A 20021-nucleotide genomic window follows, 5' to 3' on the forward strand; every position below is an offset into this window, starting at 1 on the left:
TCAACACAACAACATATAAATAAATAAAGTTCTATCAGCAACTAAAAAAATAAAGTTAAAAAAAAAACTGAATATGGAACACAAAGTCTAATGTATTTACTACTTGGCCCTTTACCTCCTAACAAAAAAATATTTTTGCCAATCCCTGGTTTAAAGTTTTTGGGTCAAATTACAAAAGATAAACATTATTATCTTTCTATCCAGATATGACAAGTAAGACATTAATAAAGAGTGAACAGTGTTAAAAAAAAAACTTAAACATTTTAAAATACATATATCAGTCAGAAATTTAAAGGAGATAATATAGAAAACTCTGAATCTTCAATTAGGAAGAACAAAAATGCTCCTACCAAAAAGATTTTTTTAAAACGACACAATTGAGAAAGAGTTTTACTTTACTATACTTAAAAACACAATGAAATCAGAAATCTGAAGAGTTCCTTGGGCAAGGTTAAATTGGAATTCCTAATAGATCTGTAATAGATCTAGTCTGAGACTGTTAGCCTAGTAGGCATGAGGCCCTGAGTTCAATTTCCAGTACCACACACAAAAAAAGAAAAAAGAATAAACTAAATTAAATTTCTAAGTCACTTAATTTCTTAAAGGAAAGAAGAAATTGAAGCAGGGATGTTTCCAGCATATGGCAATCAAAAATCTAGGTATAAACCTTAAAATTTAGACACCTGAATCAATACTGCAAAATGCCTCATACATGCTAGGCAAGAGCTCTACTACTGAGGATTGAATGCTGGTACACTTTACCCCTAAGCTATATCCCATTCCTTTTGGTTTTGAGTCTCCTTGAGGTGCTGAGAACCTTGCTAACATGCAAAGTCTGGTCCTGAATTTTTGATCTTCCTGCCCTAGCCTCCCAGTCTCTAGGACTACATGCATATGTCACCATGCCCAGCAAGAATCAGAATTTTTAAAAGTTTGTCCTTAGTAGGAATTAAGGTAAATTTTTTAAAGATACTGTATTTCACCCATCATATTAACAAAATAAAAAAATTATTTTTTTAAATACTACTGATTAAATACACCAGTTCAAGTAAATACAGAGTAAAACACTACTGATCAGAAAAATAAAGCTAGAAAGCAATTTGGTTTTATAAATTTATTGCCTTTAAAAGTAATAACTGTGCTGGGGTTGTGGCCTCATATATGTGAGGTACTAGGTTCAATTCTCAGCACCACATATAAATAAATGAATAAAATAAAGGTCCATCAACAACTAAAAAATTAAATAATAATAATAACAGTAAATGACATGAGTCTACAGTAGTTAAAAGGTTCTAAAGTCTGAACAGAAGTTCATTCTTAAGACATAAATATAGCTTTATAATAAAGTTACATATAAAATAAATAAAGAGTAAATAACCTAGTAATATAGTATAATAAAGAGTAGTATAATAATACTACTAGTATAATAAAGAGTAAATAACCTAGCCAGGTATGGTGGTGCACACCTATAATCCCAGCAATCTGAGAGGCTGAGTCAAGAGGATCATAAGTTCAATACTAGCCTGGCCAACTTAGTAAAACCCTGTCTCAAAAACAAACAAACAAACAAACAAAAATTTTAAAAGGGCTGGGGATGTAGCTCAGTAGTAGAGCACTGCTGGGTTTAACCCCAAATACCAAAAAAAAAAATAGAGATTAAATAACCTAAGTGCCCAAATATAAAAGAAATAAAGTCAATCAAAGAGTATCCACAAAACTGGGTAAGGTGGCACACACCTATAATCCCAGTGGCCAGCCTCATCAACTGCAATTCAGTGAGACCCTATCTAAATAAAATACAAAAAAAAGCTGGGGTTGTGGCTCAGTGGTTAAGTGCCCATGAGTTCAATCCCTGGTACCAAAAGAAAAAAAAAAAAAAACGAAGGATACCCACACATAATAGAATGATAAATTTAAATGCCTACTCAAAGACTTAAGCAAGATACAAAATAGTATGTATGAGCTGAACTGTTTAAGAATATACAGAAAGAAAATATGATCCAAAAGTAAAAGAAGTTAATTCCAAGTAGTAGTAATACAGATTTTTAAAATTTTTTAATATTTTTTAGTAGTAGTTGGACACAGTACTTTTATTTTATTTATATATTTTATGTGGTGCTTTGGATCGAACCCAGTGCCTCACGTGCGAGGCTTCACCACTGAGACACCACTCTAACACCACCAATATAGATTTTTTTTTTTTTTTAAAGAGAGAGTGAGAGAGTGAGAGAGAGAGAGAGAGAGAGAGAGAATTTTATTTATTTATTAGTTCTCGGCGGACACAACATCTTTGTTGGTATGTGGTGCTGAGGATCGAACCCTGATCGCACGCATGCCAGGCGAGCGCGCTACCGCTTGAGCCACATCTCCAGCCCATATAGATTTTTTTTTAAAACCAGTTTTTAGTACTTTTTGAACTTTCCAAATCTAGTGCAATGAACACATTTGTGTTTTTTGTTAGTGGTATTGCTGGGGGCTGAACCCAGGGCCCTTCCCCATACTACGTATGCCTTATACCACTGAGCTACAATCCCTTTCCCCAAAAATACAGTGTTTTTTTAATCTTCAGAAAAATTAAAGCCAAAAAACTGTAGATTATGATTGTATTTACCTCTGCAATTAGTTCTTTGGTTCTAAAAAATTTTTCTCTGGCATTTTCATAAACTGCTGAATTTGTGGAGCCTTGCTGGAAGTATGCTGCCCCCAAATCATAACATACCTAAAATGGAATGAATACCAAAGTTGTTTAATAATTTTCCATGGACTTTAGAGTTGATAGAATTCAAAATGATCTTTATGTCAGGAAAACAAAAGGAAAAAATGAGGTTAAAAAATTTTTTTGATGAACAATAAAATAGAAACCAACTCCAACTCACTTAAGCAGAAAACCATTTAATGATAAGATTTCAGATAGCCTATAAAACTATTGTGAAGGCCAAAGAATCAGATGAGGAAAACAAGAGAGGCAAGGAAGGCAGGTAGTAAGGACAAGATCCAAAACTGGTGCAGGTACCACTGTAGCCCATCTCAACACTAGATACCACAATTTATGTCACCTGCAACCACCAGTACTTAACACCAAAGCAACAGCTGCATTCCCCAAATACTGCCCCTGGAAACTAAATTTAACTGTTGATGTTGCTACTAACCACCACCATAACAGATTCTCTATCAGTCCCACTTTGACCTATAGGATGATAATTGAGTTTAAATACCTGTATTCACCTGTGATATGTCTACCCTCAAGCTGGAAGAGGCTTAACACAGCCACTATTTAGTTTTGAGTTTCTACTCTAAGGGTGTGCTTTCCACCAAGCCCCAAAGGTAAGGAATTCTTCTAACATAGAAGAGGGGAACAGATGTTGGGGATCCCCCCCCAAATGGGGAAGAAAGCAAAAATCTATCGTAATAGACTAAATAAACTGAGGAATTTGAATTGATGGCCAAAATTGACACTACTTTTTCAACTGTCTTTTTCTAAAGGCAGAATTTCTACATTTTTCCAAGAACTTTTTTTTTAGATTGATGCCCAGATTCACTGAATACACAAATCAAAAGACAACTCAGATTTACTCAGGTTGGCCATTTAAAGAATACTACTAAGGTCCTGGGCTGGGGTTGTGGCTCAGTGGTAGAGTGCTTGCCTCGCACGCATGAGGCCCTGGGTTCGATCCTCAGCACCACATAAAAACAAATGAATAAAAAAGAAAGATACTGTGTCCATCTACAATTTAAAAAAAAATTTTTTTAAATATTAGGGGAAAAAAAAGAAAGTATACTAAGATCCTGCCAGGAGCAGTGGCACCCAACTGTAATCCCAGTGAGTCTGGAGGCTGAAGCAGGAGGATTACAAATTTTGAAGCCAGCAACTTGGCAAGATGTTTTCTCAAAATAAAAAATAAAAAGGACCAGGATGTAGCACAGTGATAAAGGGCCCTAGATTCAAATTCCAATACCAAAACAAGAATACTAGGTTCCAGAAAGTGACATGAAAAACACAGAACCAAACACTGGCAGAGCCAGGCTTAAACTCAAATCTAGGAAGAAGACTCCTATGCAGCACATTTATTCTACACATGGCTAAGAAAGCAGTTGTTTTGGTGCTAGAGAATGAAGCCAGTGCTTTGCATGTACTCTACCACTGAGCTTACCTGTTCCCAAATAAGTCTACTTGAGCTGACTTAAAAATTCATCAATTAGGGACTGGGGTTGTGGCTCAGTGGTAACACGCTTGCCTAGCATGCGTGAGGCACTGGGTTCGATTCTCGGCAACACATACAAATAAATAAAGGTCCATCAACAACTAAAAAAATCTTAAAAAAAAAAATTCATCAATTATTCTCTCCAAATAGGAAAAAGTACAATCTCACTGACCCAATCTTTAAGAATTCCATCATCTATCTTAATTTTTCTCTCAAAGTGTCTTTACTTTTCCTCTAATCACGCCAGTCTTCTCAATTTCCCATTCACATGGAATCCCAGAAATGAGTGAACTTCATTCTACACACTTTATTTCCATTTACACCAAACCAAACTTAGCCAACAGATGCTTATTCTTCTTTCAAATATCTAAGCTATAATAGTATTTGGTACTCATTACTGAACCTCACTTTATCGTTATGTTTTATATAGTTTATCCTGTTCAGTGAATCAAGATTGATTCTCATCAGCCTCTGCTTTGCACCATTTAGCCCACACTAAATTTCTGGCTGATTTTCATTATAGAGAGAGCTCATTATATCTGGAGTGAAGGATACTAAAGGAACAATTAAAAAACATACATGCACACACACACGTATATGTAATTCTCCTTCCCAGGCAAATACAAAAAATTAAGGTTTTTTTCAAGTTTTATTACCGTAACTGACAAGCCATTAAAATGAGTTAACATTCTACAGTTAAAAGGTGGTCAATGGACTGAAAAACAAAACAAAAATGAGATAATGAAACCAACTTTTTGCATTGGACAGTAACACATTCCCCCCCACACACCCCAGTAATACTGGGGATTAAACTCAGGACCTTATACATATTAAAGTCGAAGCTGCTTGTTGTTGGCCTCAAACTTGCGATCCTGCCTAAGCCTCCTGAGTAGCGAGGATTACAGATGTGCACCACGAAGTTCAGCAACACTTGGTTTTATGGTAAATGATGTAAATACTTTTGAGTCTTAGGTGAATTTTAGTAATGTAAATGTAATTTAATAATGATGTACTTTAAACATTGTCATGTCCCAAAATAAGTATTACCACTAATTTGCCAAACCAAACTTAGCCAACAGATTCCTCAGAAAACAGGAATTATAACTCAGCTATGTATAAAAGAATATCTGATAAAGCTAACTTAGCACATCTAAGTGTTTTATAGTCTTGTTTTTCAGGTTATGTCAACCACCATGTTATGAAGATTAGATCAGAAGTGCTGTCAACAGCTTTGTGTTTTTGTTTTGTTTTGTTTTTGTTTTTTTATGGGATTGAATCCAGAGGCACTTATACCTTTGGGCTACATCCCTGGCCTTTTTTACTTTTTATTTTGAGACAGGGTCTCACTAAATTGCTTAGGTTGCCGAGTTGCTGAGGCTGGCTTTGAACCTTCGATCTTCCAACCTCAGCTTCCTGAGTCGCTGGGATCACAAGCGTGAGCCACCACACCAGCAACAGCTTTTAAAAAAGACTCTGAAATACTATGAGATACACAGCACTAGAAATACTCTCACATGCAAGTTTCATCAATGATTTTAAAAGGTTACCAAGTATCAATACCTTACTACTGCAATTTTTTTTTCCTATGAACTCTTATCTCAACAGGTTTTGAAAAACTTATTACCTTCAACTGTGTAGTCAGTAAATCTGAAAATCCCCTTTCAAACACTATGTTAACTATTTCTGCCCTTTTCCAGAATTGGTGATGAAAAAAGTCATCCAATTTACACAAAGAATATAGGTTAAATGTACTGATCTAATGGACCTCTTTAGGTAATACTCAATGAACACTTTAAAATTTCTACTGTACTCAAGGTTCTGTGTTAGTAAAATGCAGAAACCAGGCAAGGTAGTGAATGCTGTAATCCAAGTGACTCAAGAGACTAAGGCAGGAGTATCACAAGTTCAAGGACAGCCTCAACAATTTAGCAAAACTCTTGTCTTAAAATTTAAAAAATAAAATAAAAAGGGCTGGGGATGTAGTTCTGTGGTAAAGCACCTCTGGGTTCAATCCCTAGTACCAAAAACAATTTTTTTTTTTTTAAATAAAAAGGGCTTGGGATATAGCTCAGAGGTAGAGCACCCCTGTATTCCATCAACAACAAAAAGTAGATATTTTCTCTAGGAGTCTAGTTTTCAGTATATCACAATAGTAGTTGAGGGTTTTGTTTGGTTTTGATCCAATTAAGACTTCTAATGACATGAATAAACCGCAAATCAATTGTATACTCATTGCATTCTCTATATTTAAACTGTCTTCTAAATTCAACTGGAAAACTATTTCAGATACAATAGATCACATGATATTTTCCTTTTTAGAAAAATCTCAAGTGAAGTCTTATAAAATTTGTAAAATACAAATGCAAACTTAATAACATCTTAACTCAAAACCAAAGAGAAAAGGCAGAAATAAATTCAATTAAAAGTATCAGAATGATCTCTATGAAACAAAACATTTTGCCATGCAGTAATAAATACAGAAATAAATACCTGGCATTGCATTTCCTCAGTTTTGATTTTCAATCCCGCAGTAGAACTCTCAGTCTCTCCATTTACCATGCCTGGTTCCACAGCCAATAAATCTAGAGTTCTCATTGTATGGACATAAAGATCCTTGTTTAATTTTAGGGCTGCCTCTAGTACTAAAATAGAATCAGCAGCTTGTTCTTTTAGCTACAAAAAAATACAATAAATGAATTAAAATGCAAAAATAGCAATTATATTAACCAAAAAATATTTACATGATACTTAGTAGCTTAGTGTATTGAACTCGTTAAAAAAATAAAAAACTTCCTATGCAGCAAGAGTACAATTAAATTTGTTGAAATGAAGTTATCTTAAAGGAAAAAAGAAGAATTTAAAAACCACCAAGAAAAAACTTAAGTTCCTACTTCGAAATCAGAAACTGATTTTTTTCATAAAAAGTTAATAAAAATTATTTTAAAATTTGCACTGCCGAGTATGGTGGTGTATGTTTATAACCCCAGAGACTCAGGAGGCTGAGGCAGGATTCCAAGTTTGAGGTCAGCCTCAGCAATTTAGAGAGGCTCTAAGCAACTTAGTAAGACCCTGTCTCAAAACTTTAAAAAATAATAATTTTTAATGGCTGGGAATGTAGATCAGTAGTAAAGCACCCCAGGTTCAATCCACAATACAAAAAAAAAAATTAAAAATTAAAAATAAAAATTTGCAGCTAGTGCAGTAGAGCATGCCTATAATCCCAGAGAGCTTAAGAGGCTGAGGCAAGGGCTGGAGATGTGGCTCAGCGGTAGCGCGCTCGCCTGGCATGCGTGCGGCCCGGGTTCGATCCTCAGCACCACATACCAACAAAGATGTTGTGTCCGCCGAGAACTAAAAAGTAAATGTTAAAAATTCTCTCTCTCTCTCCTCTCTCACTCTCTCTTAAAAAAAAAAAAAAAAAAAAAAAAAGAGGCTGAGGCAAAATTCAAAGCCAGACTCAGCAACTCAGTGAGACCCTAAACAACTCAGAAAGACCCTGTCTCTAAATAAAATATAAAAAATGGTTGGGGATGTGGCTAAGTGGGAAACACCCCTGGGTTCAATCCCTAGTACCAAAAATAAATAAAAAAATAAATACAAATTTGCATTGCTCCACTTTGATTTATTCAAGAAATATCTGTATGCCTCTATGTGCCAGTCACTTTACTAGACACTAGATAACAATAAAATGACTCAGGGTTTTTGTTTCCAATATTCAAAATACTACAGCACATTTCTTTTATATAGATACAGATTATTTACTGTCCATTTCCCCACCATCCCCTGTACCTTACATGACATTTCTGGGATATTGTAGGTATTAAAAAGTAGAGATAATATTTAAATTACAGGAAATCCTCCTGTAGGTCATCTTAAAAATAAATAGTCTGAACTGGGGGTATAGCTCAGTGGTAAAGTGCCTGCCTACCATGAGTGAAGCCCTGGGTTCAATTCTCAGCATCTCAAAAAAAAAAAATAATAATAATAATAAAAAAAATAATTGTTTTCTGATTATTGAATAATTTTAAAATACAAGTTATATATATTTCTTGTGGAATTTTTAGAAAACACAATATAAATATATCACCTAAAACACTGATTTCTAGTATCATGAAATATTCAACAATAGAACTGGTACTCGACCACTAGAGTTGAAAACTTGTTTAATTTATAGTGCAATATTACCTATATTCTGGCAGTAAAAATTTCTGTCAATGCACCTAGACCTTGACAACTCTCACATACCTTAGAAGATGCATCTATACATGCTAAAAATGTGTTCCACGACCGTTACAATGTAACTAATGCCAATACTTACCACTTTCAAAATGTTTTCTGTTAACTCTTTCTCCTGTTGCATCTGATTCATACTAAAAGAGAAATGATGGAAAATCATTCAAATGTTATTCTCAAGACTAAAAAATTCTGAATTGAAAAGCATCATTCTTTAAGGTGAGTTTAAGTTATTTTAATGCTACTAATTTTCATGCTTAAAAAAAAACACAAAAAAATACTTTCTCTTATGGAAGCTCATTAATTTACCAGTATTTTCTCATTTGCCTTGAATAACAAAACTTTCAAGGGGCTGGGGTCGTGGTATAGCGGTAGAGCGCTCACCTAGCACGTGCGAGGCCCTGGTTTCGATCCTCAGCATCACATAAAAACAAATAAAGGTAATGTGTCAACTACAACTAAAAAATATTTATTTAAAACAATGGGGCTGGGGTTATGGCTCAGCGGCATAGGTGAGTGCAAGGCCCTGGGTGCAAGGCCCTGGGTGCAAGGCCCTGGGTTCGATCCTCAGCACCACATAAAAATAAATAAATAAATAAATAAATAAATAAATAAAAATATATATAAAAAAATTTTAAAAAAAACTTTCAAGACAAAACTTACTAACAAAAGTTCATTTCTGTAAAGTTAGAAACTGTGCTTTAGATCAGTAAATGAGGATAAACTGCTACCTGAAACTTAAGAATTAAAACTTCATGTTCAAATTTTTGTAATAAGCTTTGAATTTGACAAAAAAATAAACACTACTTTCTGATGAATGACGCAATTCTTAAAATGCTCTTCAGAGCTCTCTATCCTAGATTTCTAGAGCACTATTTGATTCTCCAACCTTCTAACTCCTCCAAATAAACCTTTATGCAGGCCCTCTGCTCTGCTTCCTCTATAACACAGGTTATTTAAAACTTGCTATATTTTTTAAAATTCTGATTTAAAAACATGTCAAACAAAGGTCATACACGCCAACTTACACACTTAACTGAGGGGGTCCAGGTTTTGCTTGTTTGACAGGAAAACTACTTTGAACAATTGTCCTAATTGCCCTGAAGACAAGAAAAAATAAAATTTAATGTACCAATAAATGTCACTTCAATTGTTTCAAATACTACTTAGAAGATTTGTAGCATAAATTCTCTGAAGCTTTGACATGTTATTTATGTTCACACACACACACACACACACACTTTAAGCAGCATGCTTTTAATATACACATTCACAAATTTGCTCTATACTCATAGCTCCAAATATCCTCTGAGAATCCCCCAGGGCAGGAGAACCTTAAAAAGACACGCCTGAAAGCCAGAGTTCAATTAAACAGAGGTTTCCCAGTACATTTTGGGTTTATGAAATAATTTACCATCTATTGTAGAGAAGTATAGCCATGGCAGTGGTTGGGGGTAACGTGGCCAGATCCATGTCTACATGCTTTGTCCCAGGAGGAACTTTACTGATGCAGAGCAGTTCATTAAGTAACATATTCAATACTGGAACAGACAAACTTAAAAGAAGCAAAAGATACATGTTTGCATGTTAGTGCTTAAGAAGCAACAAATACACAATTCTAAATCATCACTAAAAATAATTACATTGTTCCAAAAGGTCAAATCTATCACATTTCAAAAGAACTTTTTAAACTTTAAATTATTAGAAAAAAAAAAAGAAAATACACATAAAGTAGAATAAAATGAATCCTCATCATCCACTTTCAACAATTATCAACTAAAGACCATCATGTTTCATTTCTACTCTAATTTCCACTTCCCAAATTGTAAATATTTTAGATTATATCTCAATAAAATGAACTTTTAACAAAATCACAGTACAAATTCCACATCTAAATATTTTAAATTTGCTTATTATCAATAACAATCCAACTATCTTGTCTGGAGGGCTGGGTTTGTATGCAGTGATAAAATACTTGCCTAGCACAAGAGAGGCCTTAGGTTTGATCCCTAGAAGGGGGGGGGGCGCCTATATCACATGATCAAGCAATTTAAAATCCTAAAAAATAACTCAAAATACAGATAAAGTTTGTGGGCAAAGATATTTAAGGGCTTGGGATTTATATTAGTGAAAAACTAGAAACAAACAAAATGACTGTCAATGAAGAAACAGTTAATGATATGTTAAGTGAAGAAAAAAAAAAAACAGTACACAAGATACAATCACAAAAACGAAAATGGGAGCTGAGCGCAGTGGTGCATTCCTGTAATCCCAGAGACTGGGAAACTGAGGCAGGAGGATCATAAATTCAAAGTCAGGGCTGGGGATGTGGCTCATGCGGTAGCGGGCTCGCCTGGCATGCGTGCGGCCCGGGTTCGATCCTCAGCACCACATACCAACAAAGATGTTGTGTCCGCCGAGAACTAAAAAATAAATATTAAAAAAATTCTCTCTCTCTCTCTCTCTCTCTCTCTCTCTCTCTCTCTCTCTCTCTCTCTCTCCTCTCTCACTCTCTCTTTAAAAAAAAAAAAAAAAAAAAAAAAAAGAAAAAAATATTTAAAAAATAAATAAATAAATAAATTCAAAGTCAGCCTCAGCAACAGAGTGAGGCCCTAAGCAACTTAGTGAGACCCTGTCTCAAAAAAGAGTTGAGGATGTAGCTCAGTGGTAAAGTGTCTCTGGGTATCCTCAGTACCAAAAAGAGAAAAATATAAAGGGCTGGGGCGTGGTGTAGTTTAGACCACTTGCCTAACATGCTTGGAGTTCAGTTTCCAGCACTGATAAAACAAAAACATACAAAGAACAAGAAAAATGTTAAAAAGTACTTCTCTCTAGAATTCTTTATTTCCTGAACTTTTCCCTATTTCCTATAAAGTATTTTTTTTTAAACTGAGAAGAAGGGGATGAAAGAAAATAATTTTGTTTTTTTTTTTTTTTTCTGGTCCTCCCACCTTAACCTCCAAATGCTGGGACTCAAGGCACACCCTACTTTAAATATATTTTGTACTTTCTGAAAAATACCTGCATATTTTACCAAGAAAATACAGGAAGAAAATTTTCATTTTAAAAGCCAATATCCTAAACACATACACAGAAATAAACAAAAGTATCAAAATAGTACTCCAAATGAAATTTCATGTAAATCTTTATACCTTTTCTCTAATATGTCTAAGTCCCACTTCAAATGTGCAGCAACTTTAAGAGCAAGAAGTTTTAAAATACGATTTCTCTTGTTATCAGGTGGAGGTTGAACCTGGTTTTGTTCATTAACTGAAGGTTTGGAAGCCTGTTCCAAAAACTGAACTATAAGTTGAACTGGTGCAGGATCTAGGATTTAAAAGAAAATAAATTTCTAAATTTAAGTTTTAATTATGGATACACAAAAAGAATTCACTGTACTGTTTTGTTATGCCATAAAAGGAATCCAAACAACTGTGCAACTATAAAGACTAAGGAATACAATATATAAGAAATACATCTGAGGGCTAAAGGAGATGATCTAGAAGAATGGGCAAGGAACATTAGTACAGAAGAAACACTTCACAGGGAAGAACCTAGTAGTTATTCCCAGTTCAGCAAATGACCAATGCCAATTAGAGGAAAGAGGTGCAGGCTGTAAACTAATGAGTTGACAATTAGAGGAATCTCCATCAAGTTACCTCTCAGCACCTGCTCCCTCCAATGCAAAAAAAAAAAAAGAATAATACCACCTACCTGGCAGGATTATTCTGAAGACTGAATTAACCCAGATAACACATATAAAGAATTAAGCACGGTGCCTGGCTTCTGGGAAGCAATTTTGTCAAATGGAATGAACTAAAAAAGACATAGCACAGTCTGCCTATATAAAGTACACTAATTTCTCAGACTAGTCTCTGAAGACGACCTTTAGTTAAGGACTGCCTGTTAGATTCAATCTATATTTGGATTTGAACTAAGGGAAGAAACTTAGGTTTTCATACCAATACCTCTTTCCAGAAATGCCTGAAGTTTTCCTCCTCCTCCCATAAAGCCCATTTAAGTGGGATATTAAGCATTATCATCACTATGTAATAACCACCTTGCAACTATGTAGCAGTACCTGCTTTCAAAGATTTTTAACACGCAGCCAGCTTTGGAATATAAAATACTCTCACTGAAGAACAAGAGTTAAACAAGAACCCAAGATAATAACTAGCGTCGAGCTCAGCATCAAAACGGATTCCTACCCACCTCCCTGACTTTATACCGCCCCAGGTTTCGTAAAGACGGTTCGGGTTCCTAATGCGGTGGCGCACCCCTTAACCCAATTTCTCGGGGAGCTGAGGCAAAAGGATCAGAAGTTCGAGGCCGGACTGGGAAACTTAGTGACAACCTATCCCAATACAGGGCTGGGGAAGTAGCTCAGTGAGTTGAGCGCCCCTAGGTTCAACCTCCAGCACCGCGGGTGGGGGGTTCCGGCCAGCATCCCCGACCCAAAGCACCGCCAGACCCGTACTAAAACCCCAAACAGTAAAAAAGGACCTACAGAGGGCGAAAGGGCCTCTGCGACGCCCCACGGCAGCACCCCGGCCCAGGGATATTTAATATAAAGGGGTTAGCTAGAGGCCCTGACAAGCTTCGGGGGGGGCCCAGAAAACCTGAGTGGAGGGAGGCCGGGGCGTGTCCCGCCCCCAGGGCTGCTTACCCGGGCAGGGCTTGCGCAGATGCTTCTCCAACAACGACTCCTCCAGCAGGAACTCGAACCAGCAGGTCTGCGGCGGGGTGCAGGGCCGACTGGAGGTGGCCGCCTCCCGGTCCGCCGCCTCCGCGCTCATCCTGCCCCCGCCGCCGCTACCACTAGGGGCGTTTCCCGGCTCCAACCTGACACTCGAACGCGGGCCCCGAGCCTGTGGTCTGCAGAACCAACCCAGAGAGAGGACACAATCAGAACGTCCGAAAAGCTCACACAAGCCAAAATGGCGGCGCGAGCCGGAACTGAGCTCCTAGATCCGCCTCCCTGAGGCGCCACCCACCTCCGGACCAATCGTCGTCTAAGTTGGTGATAAGGGGGCGGGACTAATCCTCAAGCCACGCCTTTTTTGGGTTGTCCAGAGAGACGGCTCAGTTTGACGCTAGGTAGCGGAGGCGCTTTCCCAGTTCTATGGAAATTCCTCAGCTAGCAACCTAGTCTGGGGGTGCAGTGGGCCTCAATGTTTTCGTAAACACGAAGAGGACAGTTTCTAGTTGTGACTCAGGAAAGTTACGTTTGGTGTTTTGCATTTCTCAGATTTCCTCCCATCTACCTCTGTTCTGCAGATGTCCCCTACTACCTTAGGCACCGCTCCCCTTACCACCCCACCCCACCCCATCCCACCCCCCAGTCCAGCCCGCGACATCTTCCAGGAGGGATGACGGTATACAGTGAGATCAAAATTTTCTACTACTTCTCATGACTAGCTTTCAGTATTTAGCGCCTCAGGGCTAATCCTCTTATCCCCACTAGAGGATTTTACATTTACTCCTTTCTGTAATGTATCTATATATTTTATTAACAAACTGTACAAATCCAAGAGAATTAATCATAGATCGGAGACTGATTTAGAGTGTATTGACCACACTCTACCATTCTAAAACTTTTTTTTTTTTTGTACTGAGGATTGGACTCAGGGGCACTCGACCACTGAGCCGCATCCCCAGCTCTATTTTGTATTTTATTTAGAAACAGGGTCTCACTGAGTTGCTAAGGGCCTCACTTTTGCTGAGGCTGGCTTTGAACTCAAAATCGTCCTGTCTCAGCCTCCTGAGCCGCTGGGATTACAGGCGTGCATCACCAAGCCTGTCTTTCATTCCTTTTTTTTTTTTTTTTTTTTTAAAGACAGCGTCTAACTAATTTGCCTAGTTGATTGGTTCCAACTAACAGTCTTCCAGCCTCAGTCCCCTAGTAGCTGGGATTACAAGAATGTGCCAAAACGCCTGGCTAACACTTGAGATAAGAGATTTAACCTCTCCACACCTTAGTTTCCACATTTGAAAGCAGGAATAATGTTAGTGCATAAGTCAGGGTTGATAACAGAATTAAGAGAGGTCAAACTTAAGGGAAATACAGGTAAATGATACTACCCGTGTGTTAATCAGTTTTCTGTTGCTATAACAAGATACCCAGGGCTGGGGATGTGGCTCAAGCGGTAGCGCGCTTGCCTGGCATGCGTGCGACCCGGGTTCGATCCTCAGCACACACAAAGAAGTTGTGTCTGCCGAGAACTAAAAAATAAATATTAGAAATTCTCTCTCTCTCTCTCTCCCCTCTCTCACTCTCTCTTTAAAAAAAAAAAAAAAAAAAAAGATACCCAAAATTGGGTACTTAAAAGATTTTTAGTTAACTCACAGTTTTGGAAGCTGAAAGTCTAAGATCTGATGACTCTATTAGTTTGACTCCCAGTGACAGTCTCATGGAAGATGACACCAAGATGGCAGGACCTATGGAGAAGATATCACAGGAAATAGGAAGCCAGAGAGATTCAGGGGTCTGGTTTGGCCTTTTTGTAACAACTTGTTCTTGTGAAAATTCATTTATAAAACTCATTCCATAATCCCATCTGAGGGCAGTACCCCAGTGACCTAATACCTTTATTTTATTTATTTGTATGCAGTGCTGAGAATCAAACCCAGTGCCTCACACGTGCTAGTTGAATGCTCCACCACTGAGCCACAACCCCAGCCCAACAGGGAAGCTTTTTATACAGAGGCTGTTTCCTAGAAAAAAAAAAATTGGTAAGTAATAGCTAATATATAAAACTCTTGTATTTGCAAATCATTTTCATATACGTTATTCTAATTCTGTCCTTTAAGCAAAATTGTTATACGTCTTTTAACCAATGAAAAAAACAAAGGATTTCTGGATATTTCCACTTCACCATCTCATAGGTGGCATATATTCAACATTTATAAAATGAGTTTCAAATCTGTCCCTTAGATATTCTCTATACTACAATATGTTCCTATAATCTATTCTGTTACTGGAGTCAGAATCGTGAGTGTCATCTTCCTGTCACTTTTTATGCCTAGTTGAGGAATAAAAGATGCCAAATCTTCCACAGATAAAATAACAATTTAATCTCCCTACTGGTATTTTGTTAATTTAGGCTCTTCAAATTTTGAGAGTCTAATTCATGTTTTCCAAACTCTGTTATTTAGAGCCAGAGGATTCCTTGGAGGCCCTCTAGAGGAGGAAAAAACTGTGTCTGGAAGAACATGTGATGTACTGTAGGCCGACTCCCCTCGGTTTCAATCATAGCTTATTTTTTTATATATTGGGCATTAGAAGGATCAATTCATCAACAAAAGGTGAGATAGAGCAGCTACTCTGGGTGAGGCACCATGTAGATGATAAATAATATGGTCGATGGGATCCCTCCATCATAGAGCTCACAATGTAATGGGAAAGCCAGTCATTTGAAATGAATCTGAAGTTGTGAAGTTCTAATAAAGAGGAAGCCCAGGATGTTATATTAACTAAAACAATTAGATCTGAGGAGTGGAGGTAAATGGAAATGATGAGTGTGGAAGTTTAAAAAGAAATTTGAAAAATGAGTGGAAATTACCTAAACTGAAAGGGGAAAGGAAGAGCTTTTTTTTGTGTGTGTGCAGTAAAATTTATAGAGGCTAATTTATAGAGGCTCGGGTATAGAGGCTCGGGTAGGCAAAAGCCTGAACTGTTAGAATAATCAAAATAATTTGAATACACATGCCTGTAATCGCAGCAGTTTGGGAGGTTCAGGCAGGAAGATCTCAAGTTCAAAGCCAGCCTCAGCAAAAAAGCAAGGTGCTAAGCAACTCAGTGAGACCCTGTCTCTTAATAAAATACAAAATAGGGCTGGGGATGTGGCTCAGTGGTTGAGTGCCCCTGAGTTCGATCCCCAGCACCAATAAAATAAAATAATTCAGATACAATCAGACCATGGAGATAAAGAGCATGGAATGGGGAAAGAATAGAGAGGTCGGTAAGGACTAAATTTTCTGAGGCCAAGATAGGCCATGTTAAGATTTTGGACTTTTAAAAAAATTTTTTTTAAGTCTATTATGGCTGCAATATTAAGAACAAGTTAGGGAAGAGTAAAAGTGAAAAAGGTTCTGGTAAGTTCCAGAAACAGATGAGGCAGTGGTACACTGAAACTCACAGGGAGAGAAAAGAGGAGGTAGAAGGAGAGGAGCTAATTCTGCAGGGCTTATTTATAGTGAGCAGGAAGCCTTTGGAATTTTTTTTTTTTTGTAAGTTTTAGGTGGATACAATATCTTTATTTTACATTTATGTGGTGCTGAGGATTGAACCCAGTGCCCTATGCATGCTAGGAGAGCACTCTACCACTGAGCCACAACCCCAGCCCTGGAATGTTTTAAAGAAACAAATGACAAGATAAAATTAATCTTTTATTTATTTTTTTTTAAAGAGAGAGTGAGAGAGGAGAGAGAGAGAGAGAGAGAGAGTGAGAGAATTAATATATATATATATATTTTTTTTAGTTGGCGGACACAACATCTTTCTTGGTATGTGGTGCTGAGGATTGAACCCGGGCCGCACACATGCCAGGCGAGCGCGATACCGCTTGAGCCACATCCCCAGCCCAAAATTAATCTTTTAAATTGCACACTGTTTTTTTTTTTTCTTTTCTTTTTTGTAATGGGTTGAACCCAGGGGTACTCTATCTCAGAGCTACCTCTCCAGTCCTATTTTATTTATTTATTTGTTTATTTCTTTATTTGGACAGGTATTGGCTAAATTGCTAAGGCTGGCCTTGAATTTACAATCTTCCTGCCTCAGTCTACTGAATAGCAGGGATTGCAGGCTAACACCATGACCAACCAACCAGTCTTGGGTTCCTCTTTAAACAATGAATTAAAATGTGTTAAGAATAGGTAGTGGGCTGGGGATGTGGCTCAAGGGGTAGCACACTCGCCTGGCATGCGTGCGGCCCGGGTTCGATCCTCAGCACCACATACAAACAAAGATGTGTCCTCCGAAAACTAAAAAATAAATATTAAAAAAAATTCTCTCTCTTTCTCTCTCTCTCTCTCTCTCTCTCTCTCTCTCTCTCTCTCTCTCTCTCTCTCTCCCCCCCCCCCATCTCTATCTTTAAAAAAAAGAATAGGTAGTTATGGGGCTGGAGTTGTGGCTCAGTTGTAGAGTATTTGCCTAGCACATGTGAGGCACTGGGTTCAATCCTCAGTACCATATAAAAATAAATAAAATAAAGGTACTGTGTCCATCTACAACTAAAAGAAAAAAAAAAAGTATGAGCCAGGCAGTGGCACATGCCTATATCCCAGTGGCTCAGGAGGCTGAGGGAGGAGAATCTCGAGTTCTATTGACATCAGATCAATATTGTCATTGGATTTGCCATTTAGATCAGGAGCCATTTTATCTAGAGGTTCCAAAGTTTTGATTCTGAGGCAACGCTGCTTAACTTCTCATTAAGAACGTGTGCCTGTAAAACGATCAACCTCACCCCAGTTTAAACTCCTGAACAGCTTATGAGATTCCTCTTGCAGGCTATAAAGCTGCTCTGTAAGTGCCCACAGGATGCTGCTCTCCTTGGAGGGACAGCCTTGTTGGTATGCTTCCTGTTACTGACAATAAATCTCTTGAGTGACGTTCTGTGTGTGTGGTGTGGTCCTGGAACTTCATGTGCACTCTGCAAGTGTCCTTTCAAGTTCAAAGCCAGCCTCAGCAAAAGCAAGGTGCTAAGCAACTCAGTGAGACCTTGTCTCTAAATAAAATAAAATAAATAAAATAAAAATGTTTAAAAAAAAAGTTTTGAGCTGGGCGGTGGCACACATCTGTAATCCCATCAGTTTGGGAGGTTGAGACAGGAGGATCAAGGGTTCAAAGCCAGCCTCCACAACAGTGAGGCCTGTCTCTAAATAAAATACAAAATAGGGCTGGAGATGTGGTTGAGTGTCCATGAGTTCAATCTCTAGTACCAAAAGCAAAGGTAGTGGTGCCCACCTGTAATCCCAGAGGTTTAGGAGTCTGAAGAAGGTGGATCAAATCAGCCTCAGCAATTTAGCAAAATCTTGTTTCTAAATTTAAAAAAGGGTGGGGTAAGCTGGGGGGATGTGGCTCAGTGGTTAACCGCTCCTGGGTTAAATCCCTAGTACCAAAAAAAAGAGTAAGTAGTTTAAGACAGGTACCTTGATCAAATACAAAATAGGGCTAGGAATGTGGCTTAGTGGTTGAGTGCCCCTGAGTTCAATCCCCGGTACCCCCCCCCCAAAAAAAAAAGAAGAATTTATGAGGTTAAGGGATTTTTTTTGTTTTGTTTTTTTCTTCTTTGTCTTCTTATTTTTCTTGTTTACTAGGAAATATTTGTGGATGGTAAAGATCCAGGAGAGAGGGAACAGTTAAAAGGCACAAGAGGGTGAGAAGATGGTCTACCAAGCCAGGAGGCTGCTATTAACTGAAGGGATGTGTCTTCCCTGGAGTAGAAAGGAAGCATCTAGATTCAGGAAGGCTGTTCACTTAGCTGAAGGGTAGCTGTGTGTCCCTTCTTATGGCTTCTGTTTTCTCAAAATAAGCCCTTTTTCTAAGGGCCCCCAGCCCTCTTCTTCATGTCCTTGGTCATGACATTTTGCCAATGCCTATGAATCATCTTCCCTTCCAGGGAATAGTGTCTCACCTCATCTCTACAGGTTTCCTCCATTGAAAAAAGAAAGGAATCAACAAATGGAAGGAAGGAAGGAAGGAAGGAAGGAAGGAAGGAAGGAAGGAAGGGAGGGAGGGAGGGAGGGAGGGAGGGAGGAAGGAAGGAAGGAAGGAAGGACCACGTGCCACAATTTTGAAGGTCTTTTTCCTCAAGTCTTCAGAAAAAGATTTAATAACAAAATGAGAGCTAAAACAGGAATGATTCAAACTGTGCTCAGACAAAGCTCAAGTGGAAGAATTTCTATATCACCATTAGGTAAAACAGCTAACAAGTAATAAGTGATTTTGCAGAGGGAGGGGTGCTCAACCACTGAGTTATGATTTTTTGCTCTGATTTTTTTTTCTGAGACAGTGTCTCACTAAATTGGCCATACTGACTGTTAGACAAGGACGCAAGAAAAGACCACTGACTCCAATTAAAATCAAATTAAAGCAAGCTTATTATTTCGACCGGCCGGGCTGCCTTTCCCTCCCAAAATGGCAGGAACAAGACAGCCCCGAGGCTTCTTTGTGGCCCAGTTTTATAGCCCAAAAAGTTACACAAAGGGGGGGTTACAGATAACAACACTCTGAGGAGCATAACACAAGTTTACATTTTTGCTGGCCCCGGCATCAGAATTTATGGAGATCTTAGAGACTCAGAGAGGGTCATTGTCCGGCCAGGGAAGGCCAGAATTTATGAGGCGTCACTAAGGTTTAGGAAAGGGTTGTTATATGGTCAGGGAAAACCGGACCTGGGTGAGTTCAGGGCACGGGCAGGCATTCCAAGTAGGTTCAGAATTTGCAGTAATTTATAGTAAAGCCGAAATTAGCTTTTCATGGTTTTATGGCGAGATGCCCAATTTTAAGAAAGGTTGGGTCTATCACTGACCTCAAACTTCTTCTTTTTTTTTAAAAAAAAAAAAATTCTTTTAGTTGTAGATGGA

The 20021-nt window shown here is 38.0% G+C and overlaps 1 protein-coding gene and 1 non-coding gene across 3 annotated transcripts in view; one reads left to right on the plus strand and one right to left on the minus strand.

Moving 5' to 3' along the window:
• The window catches only part of Ints8 (integrator complex subunit 8), a 55415-nt gene extending 42040 nt beyond the window's left edge, over nucleotides 1–13375 (minus strand). The window contains exons 1-7 of one of the 2 annotated variants that reach the window (XM_026383497.2): nucleotides 13102–13375; nucleotides 11588–11762; nucleotides 9850–9990; nucleotides 9464–9535; nucleotides 8521–8572; nucleotides 6693–6875; nucleotides 2612–2719 (exon numbers count right to left, since the gene is read on the minus strand). In XM_026383497.2, coding sequence (XP_026239282.1) covers nucleotides 2612–2719; nucleotides 6693–6875; nucleotides 8521–8572; nucleotides 9464–9535; nucleotides 9850–9990; nucleotides 11588–11762; nucleotides 13102–13231 — 861 coding nt within the window. In that variant the 5' untranslated portion in view covers nucleotides 13232–13375. The remainder of the gene's footprint in view (nucleotides 1–2611; nucleotides 2720–6692; nucleotides 6876–8520; nucleotides 8573–9463; nucleotides 9536–9849; nucleotides 9991–11587; nucleotides 11763–13101) is intronic. The other variant, XM_026383501.2, reaches the window with a different exon arrangement.
• Trnaa-cgc (transfer RNA alanine (anticodon CGC)) lies at nucleotides 3614–3686 on the plus strand. The gene has a single exon. It is a non-coding gene; the product is annotated as a tRNA-Ala (tRNA).
• Nucleotides 13376–20021: the final 6646 nt, after the last annotated feature.

The sequence above is a fragment of the Urocitellus parryii genome, chromosome 7 (genome assembly GCF_045843805.1).
Source record: "Urocitellus parryii isolate mUroPar1 chromosome 7, mUroPar1.hap1, whole genome shotgun sequence".
Classification (NCBI taxonomy): Eukaryota; Metazoa; Chordata; class Mammalia; order Rodentia; family Sciuridae; genus Urocitellus; species Urocitellus parryii.